This window comes from Podarcis erhardii, assembly GCF_964252035.2.
Source record: "Podarcis erhardii genome assembly, chromosome: Z".
In the NCBI taxonomy this organism is placed as follows: Eukaryota; Metazoa; Chordata; class Lepidosauria; order Squamata; family Lacertidae; genus Podarcis; species Podarcis erhardii.
The window spans coordinates 47407437-47424156 of NC_138504.1; the positions used below are offsets into that span (position 1 = coordinate 47407437).

The 16720-nt window shown below is 50.2% G+C and overlaps 1 protein-coding gene across 2 annotated transcripts; it reads left to right on the forward strand.

Annotated features, from left to right (window-relative positions):
- Positions 1-1328: 1328 nt before the first annotated feature.
- ST6GALNAC4 (ST6 N-acetylgalactosaminide alpha-2,6-sialyltransferase 4) lies at positions 1329-15578 on the forward strand. Of its 2 annotated transcripts, none has more exons than XM_081847787.1 (6): positions 1329-2265; positions 4460-4524; positions 7812-7997; positions 10316-10728; positions 11986-12093; positions 14667-15578. In XM_081847787.1, exons 2-6 carry the CDS (start codon positions 4513-4515, stop codon positions 14854-14856), a joined length of 909 nt encoding a protein of 302 aa, XP_081703913.1. In that variant the 5' UTR covers positions 1329-2265; positions 4460-4512; the 3' UTR covers positions 14857-15578. The 2 variants fall into 2 exon arrangements, with proteins under 2 accessions (XP_081703913.1, XP_081703912.1); XM_081847786.1 differs by having other exon boundaries at positions 1330-2276.
- The last annotated feature ends 1142 nt before the right edge of the window (positions 15579-16720 follow it).

Genomic DNA, 16720 nt, shown 5'->3' on the forward strand with positions numbered 1-16720 from the left:
GCTAGGGACAAAGGTGAGAGCTGTTTCCTAGTTCTGCTGGATCTCTCAGCGGCGTTTGATACCATCGACCATGACATCCTTCTGGACCGTCTTGAGGGGCTGGGAGCTGGGGGCACTGTCATACAGTGGTTCCGCTCCTTCCTCCTGGGCCGTGTTCAGAAAGTGGTGGGGGGGGGATGAGTGTTCAGACCCCTGGGCTCTCACTTGTGGGGTGCCTCAGGGTTCTGTCCTCTCCCCCATGCTTTTCAACATCTACATGCAGCCGCTGGGAGGGATCATCAGGAGGTTTGGGCTGGGTGTTCATCAGTATGCAGATGATACCCAGCTCTACCTCTCTTTTAAATCAGAACCAGTGAAGGCGGTAAAGGTCGTGTGTGAGTGTCTGGAAGCAGTTGGAGGATGGATGGCGGCTAACAGATTGAGGTTGAATCCTGACAAGACAGAAGTACTGTTTTTGGGGGACAGGAGGCGGGCAGGTGTGGAGGATTCCTTGGTCCTGAATGGGGTAACTGTGCCCCTGAAGGACCAGGTGCGCAGCAGGGAGTCATTTTGGACTCACAGCTGTCCATGGAGGCACAGGCCAAATCTGTATCCAGGGCAGCTGTTTACCAGCTCCATCTGGTACGTAGGCTGAGACCCTATCTGCCTGCAGACTGTCTCGCCAGAGTGGTACATGCTCTGGTTATCTCCCGCTTGGACTACTGCAATGCGCTCTACGTGGGGCTACCTTTGAAGGTGACCCGGAAACTACAACTAATCCAGAATGCGGCAGCTAGACTGGTGACTGGGAGCGGCCGCCGAGACCATATAACACCGGTCTTGAAAGACCTACATTGGCTCCCAGTACGTTTCCGAGCACAATTCAAAGTGTTGGTGCTGACCTTTAAAGCCCTAAATGGCCTCGGTCCAGTATATCTGAAGGAGCGTCTCCTCCCCCATCGTTCTGCCCAGACACTGAGGTCCAGCTCCGAGGGCCTTCTGGCGGTTCCCTCACTGCGAGAGGCCAAGTTGCAGGGAACCAGGCAGAGGGCCTTCTCGGTGGTGGCGCCCGCCCTGTGGAATGCCCTCCCATCGGATGTCAAGGCGATGGACAACTACCTGACATTCAGAAGACATCTGAAGGCAGCCCTGTTCAGGGAAGTTTTTAATATGTAACATTTTAGTGTATTTTTCATCTCTGTTGGAAGCCGCCCAGAGTGGCTGGGGAGACCCAGCCAGATGGGCGGGGTACAAATAATAAATTATTATTATTATTTATTATTAAACGACCCGCGGGTCTGGAAGGCAAGAGAGGTACAGTACAGACGAGGCTTGCCGAAGGTTGCCCTTGCTCTTGGGTCAGGGCTCTGCAATGCGCTTCCTCGGGAGCAGGGATTTCCGAGGGCAGATTCCCAATTGTAAGTTGCGTTTTGGATCGCAGCCCCTAGGAAGGGGCGCTAAAGCACTAGCTTTTCCCCCTTCCAGTATTTCTTTCATTTTGTTCCCCCCACCCAAAGGACCGAGGTGGAACATCTTTAGCTAGGGATGGCAAGAACCCTCTTTTCCTGAAACCCTAGCCGAGGGAACCTATCCATCATTCAGGGAGCCGGCGGCCCGGGCCTGAGCGGTGGAGAGGCGGTGCTTTTCGGCACAAGGCAACCGGCCTGGAATCGTTTCCCGCGCGCTGCGAAAGGGAACAGCTGCGGTCGCGCGAACCATCCGGCGCTGGGAGGGGAAAGGGCGGAGTCGCAATCAGCTAAGGAAGGAAGCAGAGCATCAGCTGGCCGAGCGGTTGCGCGCAGCGTTGCGCTTTTGGAGAGCGTGCGGCCGCGTTGCGCGCAGACCTCGGCTGAGGCTGGGAAACGCCGGGCGAGGCCCGTTCCTCGGAACCCGCGAGCGAACAGCTAGGCTGGGAAGTCCCAGTCGCCGCCTCCGCCTCCGCCTCCCGCCGCGCCTTTTGGCACGTCAAAGTCTAGTTGCAGAGCGCGCCTTGGGAAGGATACCTCCTCGCCAAGCGGCCGCCCTCGGGGGCCATGCGCGCTTCTCCTCCCGGCCCTCTGCAGCGCTGTGGGAGTCGCGCACGTCTCCTCTTCCCAGACCGAGTCACCGAGATAGCAGCGGGGCCCCCAATTCCTCTTGCGCCTCCCCTCTCGTCGAGCTTTGTGAAGTCAGCGGTCTGAATTTGAGCCGGGGAAGCCGGAGCAGCAAAAGGGCTCTCAGCCCAAGTCTTGCTTTTACGTGTGGAAGGAAGACCACCCATCGCTTCCGCCCCCTCCTTGAGTTCAGGTACAGAGCAGGTATGATGAATGTGCTGTTGAGCATGTGCAGAACGCCCTCCTCCTCTTTGATCAACTGTGCCGCCGCGGTATCCGGCTAAGATTACATATTTGGGCATGTGGTTTGTCCAAGAATGGTCGTGTGTGTGTGTGTGATTGTGATGTATCCAACTATACCCTATTCAAAATAGTCCTAATGGATCTAAGCTAGCCATGTCATTTAATTTCAGTGAGTCTACTCTGGAGTGTGACTTAGCAGTTGGAAGGGACCCACAGTATTTAATTTTTTTATTTTAATTGTTGTCAGTTATTCTCATTATTACTTATAAATTTTTACTTGTTTATTTAACTCAGTTTTTTAGTTGCCTAATAGAAATACAGTATTCTCAAGTCCAACATGTATGGTAAGAAAAGCAGACCTGAAGCACTAAATAAAAACATGAAATCAAAAAATCCAACCCATCAGTCGCACAGCAGCAAAAATCTAGTTGTAAAGTTCACCACGACAAGGAAAAACTCCTGTGACTGATCCAACAACACTACAGAAGCTGAAACTGGCCAAATTGCTAAAACTTCACAGAGCCTGAAATAAAACGGTATCAGTGATGCTGAAAGAGAGGTGTTAAAAAGGCAGCTGTTGTGATCAAGTGACAGGAAGAGAACAAAATAGAAAGTAATACCATTTCCACTGTGAGAGCTTTTCCTTCTTGCATCCTAGGACAAGTGAACTGTTGTAAGAGCAAGCTAAAGTCAATCATAGGATCATAGTATCGTAAAACTATAGTGCTGGAAGGGGCTCTGAGGATCATCTCGTTCAACCCCCCGGCAAATAGACATTCTGCAAAGCTAGATTTAAGGTGCCATTTGATGCCTAGCCTACATAACCTAACCTACATATCTAACAGTAAATAATTTGCAGGAATGTTAGCCAACAGATTAGCTTCAATTTTACTCACAGTTAAATAAAAAACTAAGGAGGAGGCAGCTGACAGTCTGTGCCATCTCTGGGGCTGCTTGTAATCAAAAAAGCTGGCTGAGCACAGGCTGAGGTGGTGAGGCAGAGCCCTGTGTGCCCTAACAGACCAGATTCCTGTGCGTAGGGGTGTGTGTATATATATATATATATATATATATATATATATATATACACACACACACATACATATGCACATATACTACTACTCTCTAGAATCTTCTGCAAGCAAAGCCTGTGCTCCTCCTGGGACTGGAAAGGGGTTAGTTTGACCTCCACTTTGGTAGTAACACTAAATTACTGTCTCATGAAATGAGGCATGTCTAAAAAGTGTGTCACCAACATGACAAGTTCTGAAAGTTCTGACTTAGTTTTAAATTGGGGCAAAGCAGAGAGACAAACTATATTGCTATTTTGGGGATGGGTGGCCACACTGCCTCCCTCCTTAGTCTCAGCAGGGAGGTGGATGGGGACAAAAGTAGAATTAGTTGACTCTGTCTGCACATACTACAGTGGTACCTCGGGATGCGAATGGGATCCATTCCGGAGCCCCATTCGCATCCTGAACAGAACGTAAGACGCGACAGCACGTCTCCGCGGGTTGCATTTCACTGCTTCCACGCATGTGTGTGATGTCATTTTGACCGTCTGCGCATGTGCGAGCAGCAAAACCCGGAATTAACGCGCTCCATTACTTCCGGGTCGCCGCGGAGCGCAACCCGAAAGTGCTCAACCTGAAGTGTATTTATCCCAAGGTATGACTGTATTTGGACCCCTCCCACCCTACGAATCTCAGTGGCATTTCCCCTTCTCCTGAATCTAGTTTCAGAGGTCCTCCTGGATATTTGTTCTCCCCCTTCCCACCTGGAAGGTCTTGCAGCATTTTCTACCTGCACAGGAGGGATGGGGTACTAGCCTGCCTGGCCAATGGTCAGGGATGATGAGGAATTGTGGTCCAACAAAATATGGAGGGCCATAAGCTCACGGGTTTGGTGAAACAGTCTTCCCACCACATCCACTGAACACACATACAGACACAAACGGTGCCATAAAGTGTACTGAACTTCACTTCCATTGAACTGACTATGCCCAGCACAAAGGATAATATCCAAGTATGAAAAATGGTCTGCATCACTCCTTCCACTTTTCCTCTCTCTTTTTTCAAATGTCTTCATGTGGTGGAGATGTCCTAAGAAGCAGTCTCTTAAACAATCGGTTTAATTTTTTTCAGGGCATTGTCCTCAAGGCCCAAAGCAGATACATGGCTGATAAGACCTTAAAAGGATGCAGTTGTTTGTAAGTATGCAATTGGGGAGAAGGTGTGTATGGGATCTGAGTCTGCACTCAATACGCTCCTTTCACCATGGGAATATTCCTTCCATTTAACATTCTTCACGTGCCTCCTTGCCTTCTGCTCATTTGACTGGCGTAGCACACCTTCCCAGGGGGTTGCTTGCTTTCAAAACGCTGCCTGTTGGGTTCCTTTCTCCCAGCAGATACAGCCGCTTTAGTAACAGAGGAATCTGCCTTAAGTCAAGTCAGATTGTTTGTCTACAGGCTGGCAGGCAAGGGCTCTCTAGGATTTCAGACAAGAGTTGTTTCCCAGCACTTTCTGAGAGATGTCAGGGATTGGACTGGGGACCATCTGCTTGCAAAACATACACTCTGCTACTGAGCTGTTGTTCTTCATCTAAAGATAAAGTAAGATTCTAGTCCTTGTGGTTCTCAAGCAAAGGGCTGAACTTGGGGCATCTGCATGCCAAGCTGATTCTTTGACACAAACTATGGCTGTTCCCCTGAAGATGGGAATTTTAGTCCAGCAACATTTGGCCTTGAGGAACATAGGAAGCTGCCTTAAACCAGTCCTTTGCTTGAGGATTGCTTGAGGCATACTGGGAAATGCCAGCAATTGAACCTGAGAACTTCTGCATGCAAATCTGATCCTCTGTTGCTGAGCTACAGCACCTGCCCCATCCATGATGGTTTCTTTTAGATCCAAGTGTAACCTTAAGATCAACCTCCTTGCTCCCCAAAACCTGTTGTGGGCACATACCTAATTCTGTTCCATGTGTGGCCACTTGGCTGCTCATCTGCATGGGGTGGGGAGGAATTTAACCTGCAACCAGTTAAACCAAAGCTCTGTTTCTTTTAAGCTTCTTTGCAGTTAGATCTCACGCCATGCAGGCCTAAGCCAATTACGGCATCTAAAAACAAGCCTCTTAAGAGCACAGTGATCGCCATCCACTTAGCTCATGGAACGAAGGGCAGGTGGGACTATCGGCAGACCTGTGAAGTCTGAGTGGGACAGAGGTTTGGTGCAGAGCAGCCGATGTAAGGCCGAGTTGAATGCCCTGTTCAGGTACAGTCCTAAACCATGGGTGGCTAACCTGTGGCCCTTTGGAAGGTGGTGTTAGACCCTAGCTCCCAGGTTCATTGACCGTTGGGCCATGCTGGGGCTAATGGGAATTGGAGTCCAGAGACGATTACTGTGCTGTAGCACGGTGTGTGCAAACCTTAGCCTGTGGCGCTTGCCCCTTGTTCTTTAGTGCGACTGCAAGTAAAACATTTGGAAATATTTGGCTGTAAGTTGCCCTGGGCAAGATAAAGAGGCTGACTAATTAATTAATTAAAATATCTCATAGATACATAGAATTGCAGAGCTGGGTGGAACCACGAAGGTCATCTACTCCAACCCTCTGCAATGCAGGACTCTCTTGCCCAAGGTGCAACTCGAACCCGTGACCCTGAGATTAAGAGTCTCAGGCTCTACCCAGTGAGCTAGTCAACTGCTTTTATACTGAGCCCATCTCCGCATTAAGTCAAAACTCAGAATGTTGCTTAGTGGTTCTTAAGCCACAGTTTGATCCTGGCTTGTTTGAACTAACCATAGTTTAAACCAGGTGTGGGGAATCATAGGCCCAGGGGCATGATAGGGCCTTCCAAACCTCTCTACCTGGCCTCCTGGATTCTCCCCAAGCCACACACCTCACTGCCCCAGCTTCATGCCCTCCTTTTGCTTTTGCTTGCATACGGTGTGTCCACAAACACTGCCTCTTATACTTGTCCGCATGGACAGTAGAGGGGAATGTGGAAAATCTCACCTACCATACAAAAGTAAATGTTTGCATTCATTGCTCTGCTCGCTTTTTGCCTTTGCATGCTTGCCTCTGAAAGATTCCCTAGGAAAAAAATAAAAATCCTCCATATCTCTGGAAATGGAGAACCATGTTTTTTTCTGGGAAACTACGACTTCCACAGTGGCAGACTTGGGGCTTTCAAATTTCAGAAGTGCCCTGTGTGACAGTAAAATTCGGACTCCCCCCCCCTCTTGTGCTCCATTTTACAACATTGTTGCAGCACTACCCTAAAACCACGTTTGACTTCCATCATCCCTGTCAATTGACTGTGCTTGCTAGGGCTTATGAGAGTTGTAGTCCGGCAACACCTGGAGGGCCACAGGTTTCCCATCATTGGTTTAAAACGAAGAGTTCCCCCCATCCCTCCGAGTCTGAACACAACCGGGAACTCTGGTTAGCCCACTTGGGCAAAAGACCCCTGCGTTGCAGGCGTTGGACTAGGTGCCCCTCGTGATCCCTTCCAACTCTCCAGTTCTATGATTCTCTGATTCTAAAAGTGGAAGTGAAATTCTCCAGTCCCCTTGCAGGCTTGCCAGTAACCTGAGAGGCAGATATGTGGGGCAACTCTGGTATATTTGTTTCCTCACTTGATCTGCCCTTGGAATGCTCTTCTTCCTGGCCAGTTGCCAGACCTTAAATTTGCTCGTTTTCTGAAAATGGTGTGAGGTGGACTTTGTTCAAATTGACTTCTTCAGGGTTGCCTGCAGCAAAGCTGTTTGCCATCGAGCTGTTTGCTGTCATTTCCACAAGATGCACTTGGGCAAGTATATTTCAGCATCCTGTAGAACAATTAATAGAACTATTAATGTGGCGCTGCTTTCCCAGGGTCCTTAGAGTGCCAAGGTCTCTACAGAGCAGGACCCCAGCTGTGCAGCAGAGTGCGACCTTTGCATGTGCAGAGTCCCAGGCTCAGTCCCTGTTAGCAGGTTCAGTTGGAAGACCGCTCTCTGCCTAATGCAATGATGGGGAACCTTTCACCTGGGGGCTAAATGCCCCCCTCTCTCTGGCCCTTGGGAATGTCACTGGGCTGCACTCCTCCTCAGCCAGGCCACATCTCTCACCAGCCCCATTTGTACTGCACTTGAGTGTTTATGTCCTTCAACTCTGGTGGCTTCTCCTGCTTTCGTGGAAGGAGACTAGAGAGGGGAGTGTGTAGAAACTAGCCAATGGTCCAAACATAAAATTTAACATTTGCCCAGAGTGGCTGGGGCAACCCAGTCAGATGGACAGGGTACAAATAATGAAATTATTATTATTATTATTATTATTATTATTATTATTATTATTATTATTGCTGCACCCGCTTTTACCTCTGGCCTCACCTGCTACTGGCATGTGGCCCTTGGAAAGTTGCCCAGAAGAGAATGCGGCCCTCGGACTATGATGTGCATCTGCCTTTCTGCCTGCCAAGAGGAAGCTCAGACTCTCCTCTCTCTTTTTCTTCAGTCTCGGCTGTTTTTAACTCTGGTCATCCTGTGCGCCTGCTCCATCCTGTACATCTTGATTTGCCCTTACTTCTGTGTGTCGTTGTGTTGGCTTGGCTGCCATCACCCGGAAGAGCAAGGAGGAGTCCTGCCAGCTGGTCCTGGAGCTGCCCAGTTTGAGGGTTACATCAGCGTCCCTGATGGGAAGGTGAGTCAAGCCTCCCAGTTATGAAAGCGACCATTGTCAAACCGTGGCATTGGTCAGTTGAGAGGCACCAATTCAGGTTGCATTTTGGGGTGTCATTTTAATCCTCCATGAAGAAGAGAGAAAAGAAACCCTCCCCATAAGCAAAGAGCGGGGGAAGGGGTCTATCTCCTCCCTGATGTGCTTGTTTTCTACTTGCAGGGTGGTTTTTTTTTAAAAAAGCAAAACATATGGGGTGGGGAGCATTCAGAAACGTGACATTCTCCTCCCCACACACCTGGAGTAGTGCAGACTGTTCTGCCTCCTCGTTGTGCTCTATGTGGAGACCCAGACAAGTATGTTCAAGGTTTAGAAAGGGATGCAGAAAACTTCTGAAAATGTCATTTGGATCTGCATTATGAAGCACTCCTGTTCAGGGTTCCAGCCAGCCATACCCTTCTTTCAGACACTCCATTCCTACTTGCTCCACAGCCAGCATTCAGTCCTTTTCGGGGCCCAGACCTGTTTGGTAGGTTTCATGCCACCTTGCGTCTTTCCTCCTTGCGATGTTCCTCCGGCCTCATGAGGAGCCTCTTCAGTGGGGCTGGTGAGTGTGGGCCTCACCCCTTAGGCCGGGTGGAAGGGGCCTTGCAGGGAGCGGCCTCCATGCCCCACAGCCGGGCGATGTTCCTCCGGCCTCATGAGGAGCCTCTTCAGTGGGGCTGGTGAGTGTGGGCCTCACCCCCTAGGCCGGGTGGAAAGGGCCTTGCAGGGAGCGGCCTTCACGCCTCACAGCCGGGCGATGTTCCTCCGGCCTCATGAGGAGCCTCTTCAGTGGGGCTGGTGAGTGTGAGCCCTGCCCCCTAGGCCGGGTGGAAAGGGCCTTGCAGGGAGCGGCCTTCACACTCCCAGCCGGGCGATGTTCCTCCGGCCTCATGAGGAGCCTCTTCAGTGGGGCTGGTGAGTGTGAGCCCTGCCCCCTAGGCCGGGTGGACAGGGCCTTGCAGGGAGCGGCCTTCATGCCTCACAGCCGGGCGATGTTCCTCCGGCCTCATGAGGAGCCTCTTCAGTGGGGCTGGTGAGTGTGGGCCTCACCCCCTAGGCCGGGTGGAAAGGGCCTTGCAGGGAGCGGCCTTCACGCCTCACAGCCGGGCGATGTTCCTCCGGCCTCATGAGGAGCCTCTTCAGTGGGGCTGGTGAGTGTGAGCCCTGCCCCCTAGGCCAGGTGGAAAGGGCCTTCCAGGGAGCGGCCTCCATGCCCCACAGCCGGGCGATGTTCCTCCGGCCTCATGAGGAGCCTCTTCAGTGGGGCTGGTGAGTGTGAGCCCTGCCCCCTAGGCCGGGTGGAAAGGGCCTTGCAGGGAGCGGCCTTCACGCCTCACAGCCGGGCGATGTACCTCCGGCTTCATGAGGAGCCTCTTCAGTGGGGCTGGTGAGTCTGGGCTGTGAGGCGTGAAGGCCGCTCCCTGCAAGGCCCCTTCCACCTGGCCTAGGGGGCAGGGCCCACACTCACCAGCCCCACTGAAGAGGCTCCTCAGGAGGCTGGAGGAACATCGCCCGGCTATTGTTTTATTGATTTAATATGCTGTAAACCGCTTTGAGATTTTGGTTAAAAATATAAAGCGGTATAGAAATTTAAAAACAAAACAATCCCTTGCTTGCCCAAAGGGTTTTCGTGGTTCTCACTGGGATGTCAGTATAAACCCTGGATGAATAAAAACCAAAGGGCATGGATAGGCTGAGACGTGAGAGATGGGTCCTGAAATATCTCTCTCTCTCAGATGTCAAATGCCAGAGTAAAGATGCATTAATTTAATTTTCACCAAAAGGAAAATCATGCTTCAATAGCATACAAAATTGATCTGTTTATTCCTCCTCACAGTTCACCTTTCCTGTGGGCTATTAGTTGCCTAATTGGCAGGACCACTTCAAACTCCCTTTTCTCCTTCCTTTTCTTTTAAGCTGGCCTCATAATACGCCACCAGTCACTTGGAAATTACTTAGTTAACATGATGACACCACATTACTGTGGTGTGTCAGTGTCATGCTGTGTGTCAGTGTCACGAAGCCAGATCAGAGTGAGAGCAGGGAGTGTTACTCTCACTCTGAATGGAGGAATCCCTTCCCTTTTCTTGGTCCAGTTTTCAGATGCATGTTGAGTTTCCAAAAGAGGGTGCTCTTTGTAGAGGCAAAACCCAATTTTGTTTAAAAGGTCTGTCTTCTCCTTTGGCTTGGTTCCTAGATTTAATGGGGGAAAGGAAGCAGTGCAGCAAGGGTAGCCTTAGCCACTGCCTCTGGTCTTCTCTAAGCTCCCTCCAGGCTCTATTCTCTTCTACCTTTAGCCATTGGCCCGAGTGCCATGTCGCCAGTGTGCTGTGGTATCGAGTTCTGGGCAGATGCTGGGTTCGCGTTCTGGGAAGGAGATTGACGAGAAGGAGTGTGTCCTGCGCATGAACCAGGCCCCCACCCAGGGCTACGAGGAGGATGTGGGTGGCAGGAGCACTATCCGGGTCGTTTCTCATACCAGCATCCCCTTGCTCTTGCGGAACCAGAGCTACTTCTTCAAGCAGTCCCGGGACACAATCTATGTTATCTGGGGCCCCACCAGGCTGATGAGCCGGGAGAAGGTGGGCTTGGTCTACCGCACCCTCCTAAAAGTGAAGGAGATGTACCCGAGCCTGCACCTCTACACACTGACTGACCAGATGATGGTGCACTGTGACGAGCTCTTCCTGCTGGAGACAGGGAAGAACAGGTGAGAGGTGGCTAGAGTGGGTTATCACCAGGCAGGGACCATAATGGTGAAGCACATCTCCCAAGGATATAAGAAGAGCCCATTGGATCCAGCCAAGGGGGCCTGTCCAGCTGCCATGGACTGGTTGGACTCAGAGGAATGGTGGGAGGAACTAGCTGGGGAACCACCATGGGAAGAAGGCTCAGATTCTTTGCCCAGGGACTGGTGGTGGGAAGACAGTGAGTGGTCAGAGAAAGACTGGAGGAGGTGTCAGAAGCAGAAGAGGGTAACAGGGTTTAGTGAGAAGGGAGAGTGTGCAGCAGAGAGCAGTGCAGAATCAGAGGCAGAAGCTGAAGCAGGAGAGGAGAGAGGCCAAGAGGCAGAGATGAGTCTGGCCGGTGAAGAGGCACAAGTGCCTCCCCCTCCAGTTGCGACAAGCCCTCCTCCACCCTGGTCTCCCAGAACCAGGAGAGGCATGAAGAGGGCAGAGGAGAAGCGGGCTTCTCACAGGTGCAGCCTCAAATTGCTTAGGAAAATCTGTGGAGAGGAGGGGGCTTAGGCAGCTGTGGGGAGGCAGGGACCTTCAGAACTTCATGGGGGCAAGACCTGCTGGATATGAGTAGCTGTGCTCATTAGGCCTGACAGATCCTGGTTTTGCTAATAAAGAGTTAACTCCAATGTGCTTGGTGTAGTTTACTGCTGGTTATCTACAGTCACTAGCCCAGCACCCTGTCTCACTGGTCAACCCAATGTCCCAATGGGAAGGCCACAAGCAGGACATAAACACAACACCAACCCTCCCTGCTTGTAATTCCAGCAATTGGTGTTCAGGGGCACACTGCCTCTGACAGTGGGGACAGAGCTTAGCCATTGTGGCTAGTAGTTGTTGGTGGCCATGTCCTCCATGAATTGGTCTAATCTGCCCTGCATGCAGGAAGTCCTAGGTTTCCGTGCAGCAAGCCGAGGTTTGAGCTTTGGTGGCCTAGGAGTCATCCTCCAGCCCTTTATGATTCCGCGCATGACAAATGCTAGCCAAAATGATATACAAAACGTGCTGCATTTTGGGTGGGAGGAATGCTTTGCAAAAAAAAAAAAGTGTATTTCAGGCGGAATTGCACACAGAAATATGCACTTTTGGAGAAATCAACACTGAAAGCCCTATGAATTCTCATGGTGACTTTTTAAAAAAGTGGGAAAATGAGAAGCAGAGAGAAGCTGCAATTGACAGATTTGCCCGTCTCTATGTTAGTGTTTGCCTTGTCTCTCCCAAATCCACAGGATGAAATCTGGCTCTTTCCTGAGCACAGGCTGGTTCACAATGGTTTTGGCGATGGAGTTGTGTGAGCAGATCTTTGTCTTTGGCATGGTCAGCGAGAACTATTGCAGGTATGGCACAGGGAGGTGGGGTATGAAAGGATGTGTAAGCAGAGATACACACACATTATTTAAGAGTAATAATAAACATAATAATTGTACCATGCCAATCTGACTGTGTTGCCGCAGCCATTCTGGGCAGCTTCCAGCATATACAAAATCAACAAAACATTAAGCATTAAAAATTTCCCTATACAGAGCTTTCAGGTGTCTTCTAGCTCCTTGGCATCTGATGGTGGGTGCATTCCACAGGGTGGGCACCACCACCGAGAAGCCCCTCTGCCTAGTTCCCTGTAACTTCACTTCTTGTAGTGAGGGAACCACCAGAAGGCCTTTGGAGGTGGACCTCAATGTCTGACCTAGAGACACTCCTTCAGGTATACAGGGCAGAGGCCATTTAGGGCTTTAAAGGTCAGCACCAGCACTTTGCATTGTGCCCAGAAATTTAGTGGGAGCCAGTGAAGATCGTTTAGGATCCTTGTTTCATGGTCCTGGACACTGTTCCCAGTCACCAGTCTAGCTGCCGCATTCTGGATTACAGTAGTTTCTGATTCACCTTCAAAGGTAGTGCATTTCAGTCGTCCAAGCGGGAGATAACCAGAGCATGCACCACTCTGACAAGACAGTCTGCAAGCAGGAGGTGGTAGACAGCTGCCCTGGACATAGAATTTACTTTTTGTCTCCATGAGGAGTCCATATTGATTCCCAGGCTGCGCACCTGGTCCTTTAGGAGCAGTCACCCTATTCAGGACCAGCAAATCCCCCACACCTGCCACCCCCCCATCCCCCAGAAACAATACTTCTGTCTTGTCAGGATTCAGTCTCAATCTTTTGACTGCCATCCACCCCACAACAGCCTACAGACACCCACACAATTTAAATAAGAGGTAGAGCTGAGTATCATCTGCATATTGGTGAACCCCCTGATGATCTCTCCTGGCAGTTTCATATAGATGTTAAAATGCATGGGGGAGAAGATGCAACCCTGAGGCATCACAGAAGTGAGCGCCAAAGGGTCTGAACACTCATCCCCAAACCACTTTCTGGACACTTTCTGCATGACAGTGCCCTCAGCTCCCAGCCTGCCTAGATGGTCCAGAAGGATACCATGGTCAGTGGTATCAAAAGTCGCTGAGAGATCCAGCAGGACCAGGAAACAGCTTTCACCTCTATCCCAAGCCTACTGGCAGTGTTAGAAACTGTAATAGGAATTCTAGGAGCCAAGTGGTTCCTGGGACCTAAGTTGCAGGTGCCAAAACAAAATGTCTAGGTGCCAATTTTTTTCCTGTCCCTCTAACAATAAAGTCAGGCAGCCCGACAGCAATAAAATAAAATAAAAGCTGCCAGATGAATCAGGTGGTTTGTGGGGTAGTACAGCAGCAAAAGACGCACCTTTTTGTACCGCACTACCCTGCAAAACATCTGATTCTCCTGACAGCGCAGCAGCAAAAAAAAGACGCAGCCTGTTCTCACAGTTGCTTTTGGGAAGCCCCACAAGCAAGAACCGAGTGCAACGGCAGTTCTCCCTTCTTGCAGTTCCCAGCAAACTGGTATTCAGAGGCATGTTGCCTCTAACAGTTGAGGTAAAACACAGTCCTCTTGGCTGGTGGCTGTCAACTCAGCATTGTTGACACTGACTGGCAGTGAGTTGTTCAGACGGGGGACATTCCCACCCCTATATGGAGATGCTAGGGCTTGAACCCGGGGCTTTTGGGGGATTGGATAACAGTAAGAGCTGTTCAGCAGAAGGGGAATGGACTCCCTTTGGAGCAGTGGTGTAACATAGGACGCCGGCACCCAGGACAGGGCAAGTGTTGAGCTCCTCTGGTGGATTAAGCAGCTGAGGTGGGGGCACACACCAGGGGTGTGCATGCAGAGAGGATGAACGGAGCCCACCTCCAATAGGCTCTTCACCCACTGTCTCCATCCACCTGCCCACTAGACCAGCCCACCTTCCGCTGCGCCTCAGTTTCCAGGGCTCTATGCCTGTCATGGGGTGGCTGATTACACCTCCTCAAAAATGTGCGCCTGGGGCCACAACCCCTCTGTCCACCCCCCCATCCCCAACACACTATGTCTCTGCTCCAGAGAGTTTGGGCTCTCCTTCCTTAAAGGTTTTTTAACATTGGTTGAATGGCCATCTGCCACGTATGAGATTCCTGCATTGCAGGGGAAGGGACATCTGAATTGCTTGCAGAATCATAGAACTGCAGAGTTAGAAGGTACCCAAAGAATCATAGATTCATGGAATTGTAGAGTTGCCAGTCACAGGGTCCAAGATGCTTGGTATGGGGGAAGGTGCTCTTTTAAGTACTTGAGGCCCAAGCTTTGACTTTAGTCCAGTAGCTCTCTGGCAACCAGCTTTCAGGACCAGGGGTCAACCCAGCAGCTGCCACATTCTGCAATAGCTGCAGCCTTTTCCTTCAAGCGCAGTAATGCAGATGGGAGGATGCATGGGTTTAAAGTAGGAGGAGCCACATGGTAGCCCATCTCTTAACCTGCCAGACGGTGTGGTCCAGGCCTTCTTTAAGCATGCAGCAACCTGGTTTTCATTTTCTGTGTTTTTGTCGTCCTTTGATTGGCAGAGACAGAATCCAGCCCACTGTGCCTTACCACTACTTTGAAAAGGGCAAACTAGATGAATGCAAGATGTACCTGACCCATGAAAGAGCCCCCCATGGTGGGCATCGTTTCATCACAGAGAAGGCCGTCTTTTCTCGCTGGGCAAAGAAAAGGAACATTGTCTTCACTCACCCTTCGTGGCCAGATGGGTAGATGAGGCCAGCAGCAGGCCACCCATGGTGCTATTGTTGTTTTGGAATTTTCTTTGAATTCAATCTTCAAACATTTGTGACGGAAGCCATATTTGTCACTGTTTGGTTCTGCACAAAGTGCTGGCTCCTGCACGTGTGGTTTTCAAAGGGCAATGAGGCATCAGGATGCAGAGCAGCCGGTACAGGGCCTCTTCCATTTCCCTTGGCCATGTATTTCTAAACTTCCAGTCAAGAGGCAAGGAGTTGTTCTCTTCTTCCTGAACACTGAGTGGAAAGTCCTTCTCGTTGGTAGGTGGGAAACACTTTGGAATTACTATTTTTTTTAAGTGGAGGGATGGAAACATTTCAAATATTGTAGTGTGTGTGTGTGTGTGTGTGTGTGTGTGTGTGTGTATATATATATATATATATATATATATGCAATCCTCACTAGTGTTGGATTGTTGCGGCCTACTTCACCAAATTATGTTTTCTGTGCTTGACACATTGTGTGATGAGAAGTACACCTGGATTAGGCAGCAACGTTTTCTAATGCTGGAGATCCCAGGTAGTTTACCTGATAAAAGGCTCCCCACCCCCTGAGTTAATGGGATTTTGGGAAGCAGATGAGGGGGAAGACAGTAATCTGTTTCCACGATAACTGTTCCTATGTTTTGTGCACTGCTGAGAGATTGTCAAACATCACGTGGTTTAGCAATAAAATGAAATAAAAAATGAAATGAAATGAAATGAAATAAAATGAAATAAAATAAAATAAAATGAAATAAAATAAAATAAAATAAAATAAAATAAAATAAAATAAAATAAAATAAAAAACGACCCCTTTCTGCCTGAGACTCTCAGCCAGGACAAAGAAGGCTCACTGCAGGGCTCAGCAGCAAAAACAGCCTTGGCTGCCATGTGGCTGTTTGCTGTGTTTGTGGGTCACGTGGCTCTGTGGGCCTCTCCACCATGTCACCCTCCTTCCCCACCCCTTCAGCTGCTTCCTCTTATCTCCACCGCCTTCTGTGCTTCTGTTTCCCTTCAGCTGTTTCCGAGAGATTATCAAACATTTTAGAAACCTGAGCATGGAAAGGGCTGACAGTGCATGGCCTTTCTGAGCGCGAGAGGCAGCTACTTGAGAAATAGACTGCTGTGCTTCACGTGTCTTGGCTGTAGGAAAACAGGGGTGTACCTTGTCAACTGCAGATGGCCCCCAGACTAAATTCATGTGGCCCTCAGCTTTATTTTACGCAGGTGACGAGGAGGGGGGAAGTGGGTGGCAGCAAGAGAGAGAAAGCCTTAGTATGGAAGCAGAGAGTGGGGTGCTTCACCATGGATGCTGCCCCCCACTCACTGGCAGACGGGGCCCCCAACAGGGAGAGGGAAAAGGTGCCCACTCCTGTTCCTGAAGAAATAGCAGGGGCAGCTGGAATTGTGAGAAAGGGAGTCAACCCTTCTCCTGACCCCCACCTACTGCAGTTCCAATCAAAAATACACACCCTGCCCTCCAAGCGGTCCTTTTCCCTTGGAGAAAGGCTTACCAGTGTGAGCCAGTGTGGTGTAGTGGTTCAGAGCGGTGGACTCGTAATCTGGTGAACCAGGTTCGCTTCCCCGCTCCTCCACATGCAGCTGCTGGGTGACCTTGGACCAGTCACACTTCTTTGAAGTCTCTCAGCCCCACTCACCTCACAGAGTGTTTCTTGTGGGGGAGGAAGGGAAAAAGAGATGGTTAGCTGCTTTGTGACTCCTTTGGGTAGTGATAAAGCGGGATATCAAATCCAAACTCTTCTTAAAGTGCGGGGAGGAGGGCATTCTTCAAGATTCAGGCTTTCAACGAATCTGACCATTTTTTTAGGGATCAGCGGCACAGTTACAGGTGGAGA

Coding starts and splice junctions, on each gene's coding strand:
- ST6GALNAC4 (XM_081847787.1), top strand. Junction 7,998..10,315: donor TCAGCGTCCCTGATGGGAAG/GTGAGTCAAGCC, acceptor TTCTACCTTTAG/CCATTGGCCCGAGTGCCATG. Junction 12,094..14,666: donor GTCAGCGAGAACTATTGCAG/GTATGGCACAGG, acceptor TTTGATTGGCAG/AGACAGAATCCAGCCCACTG.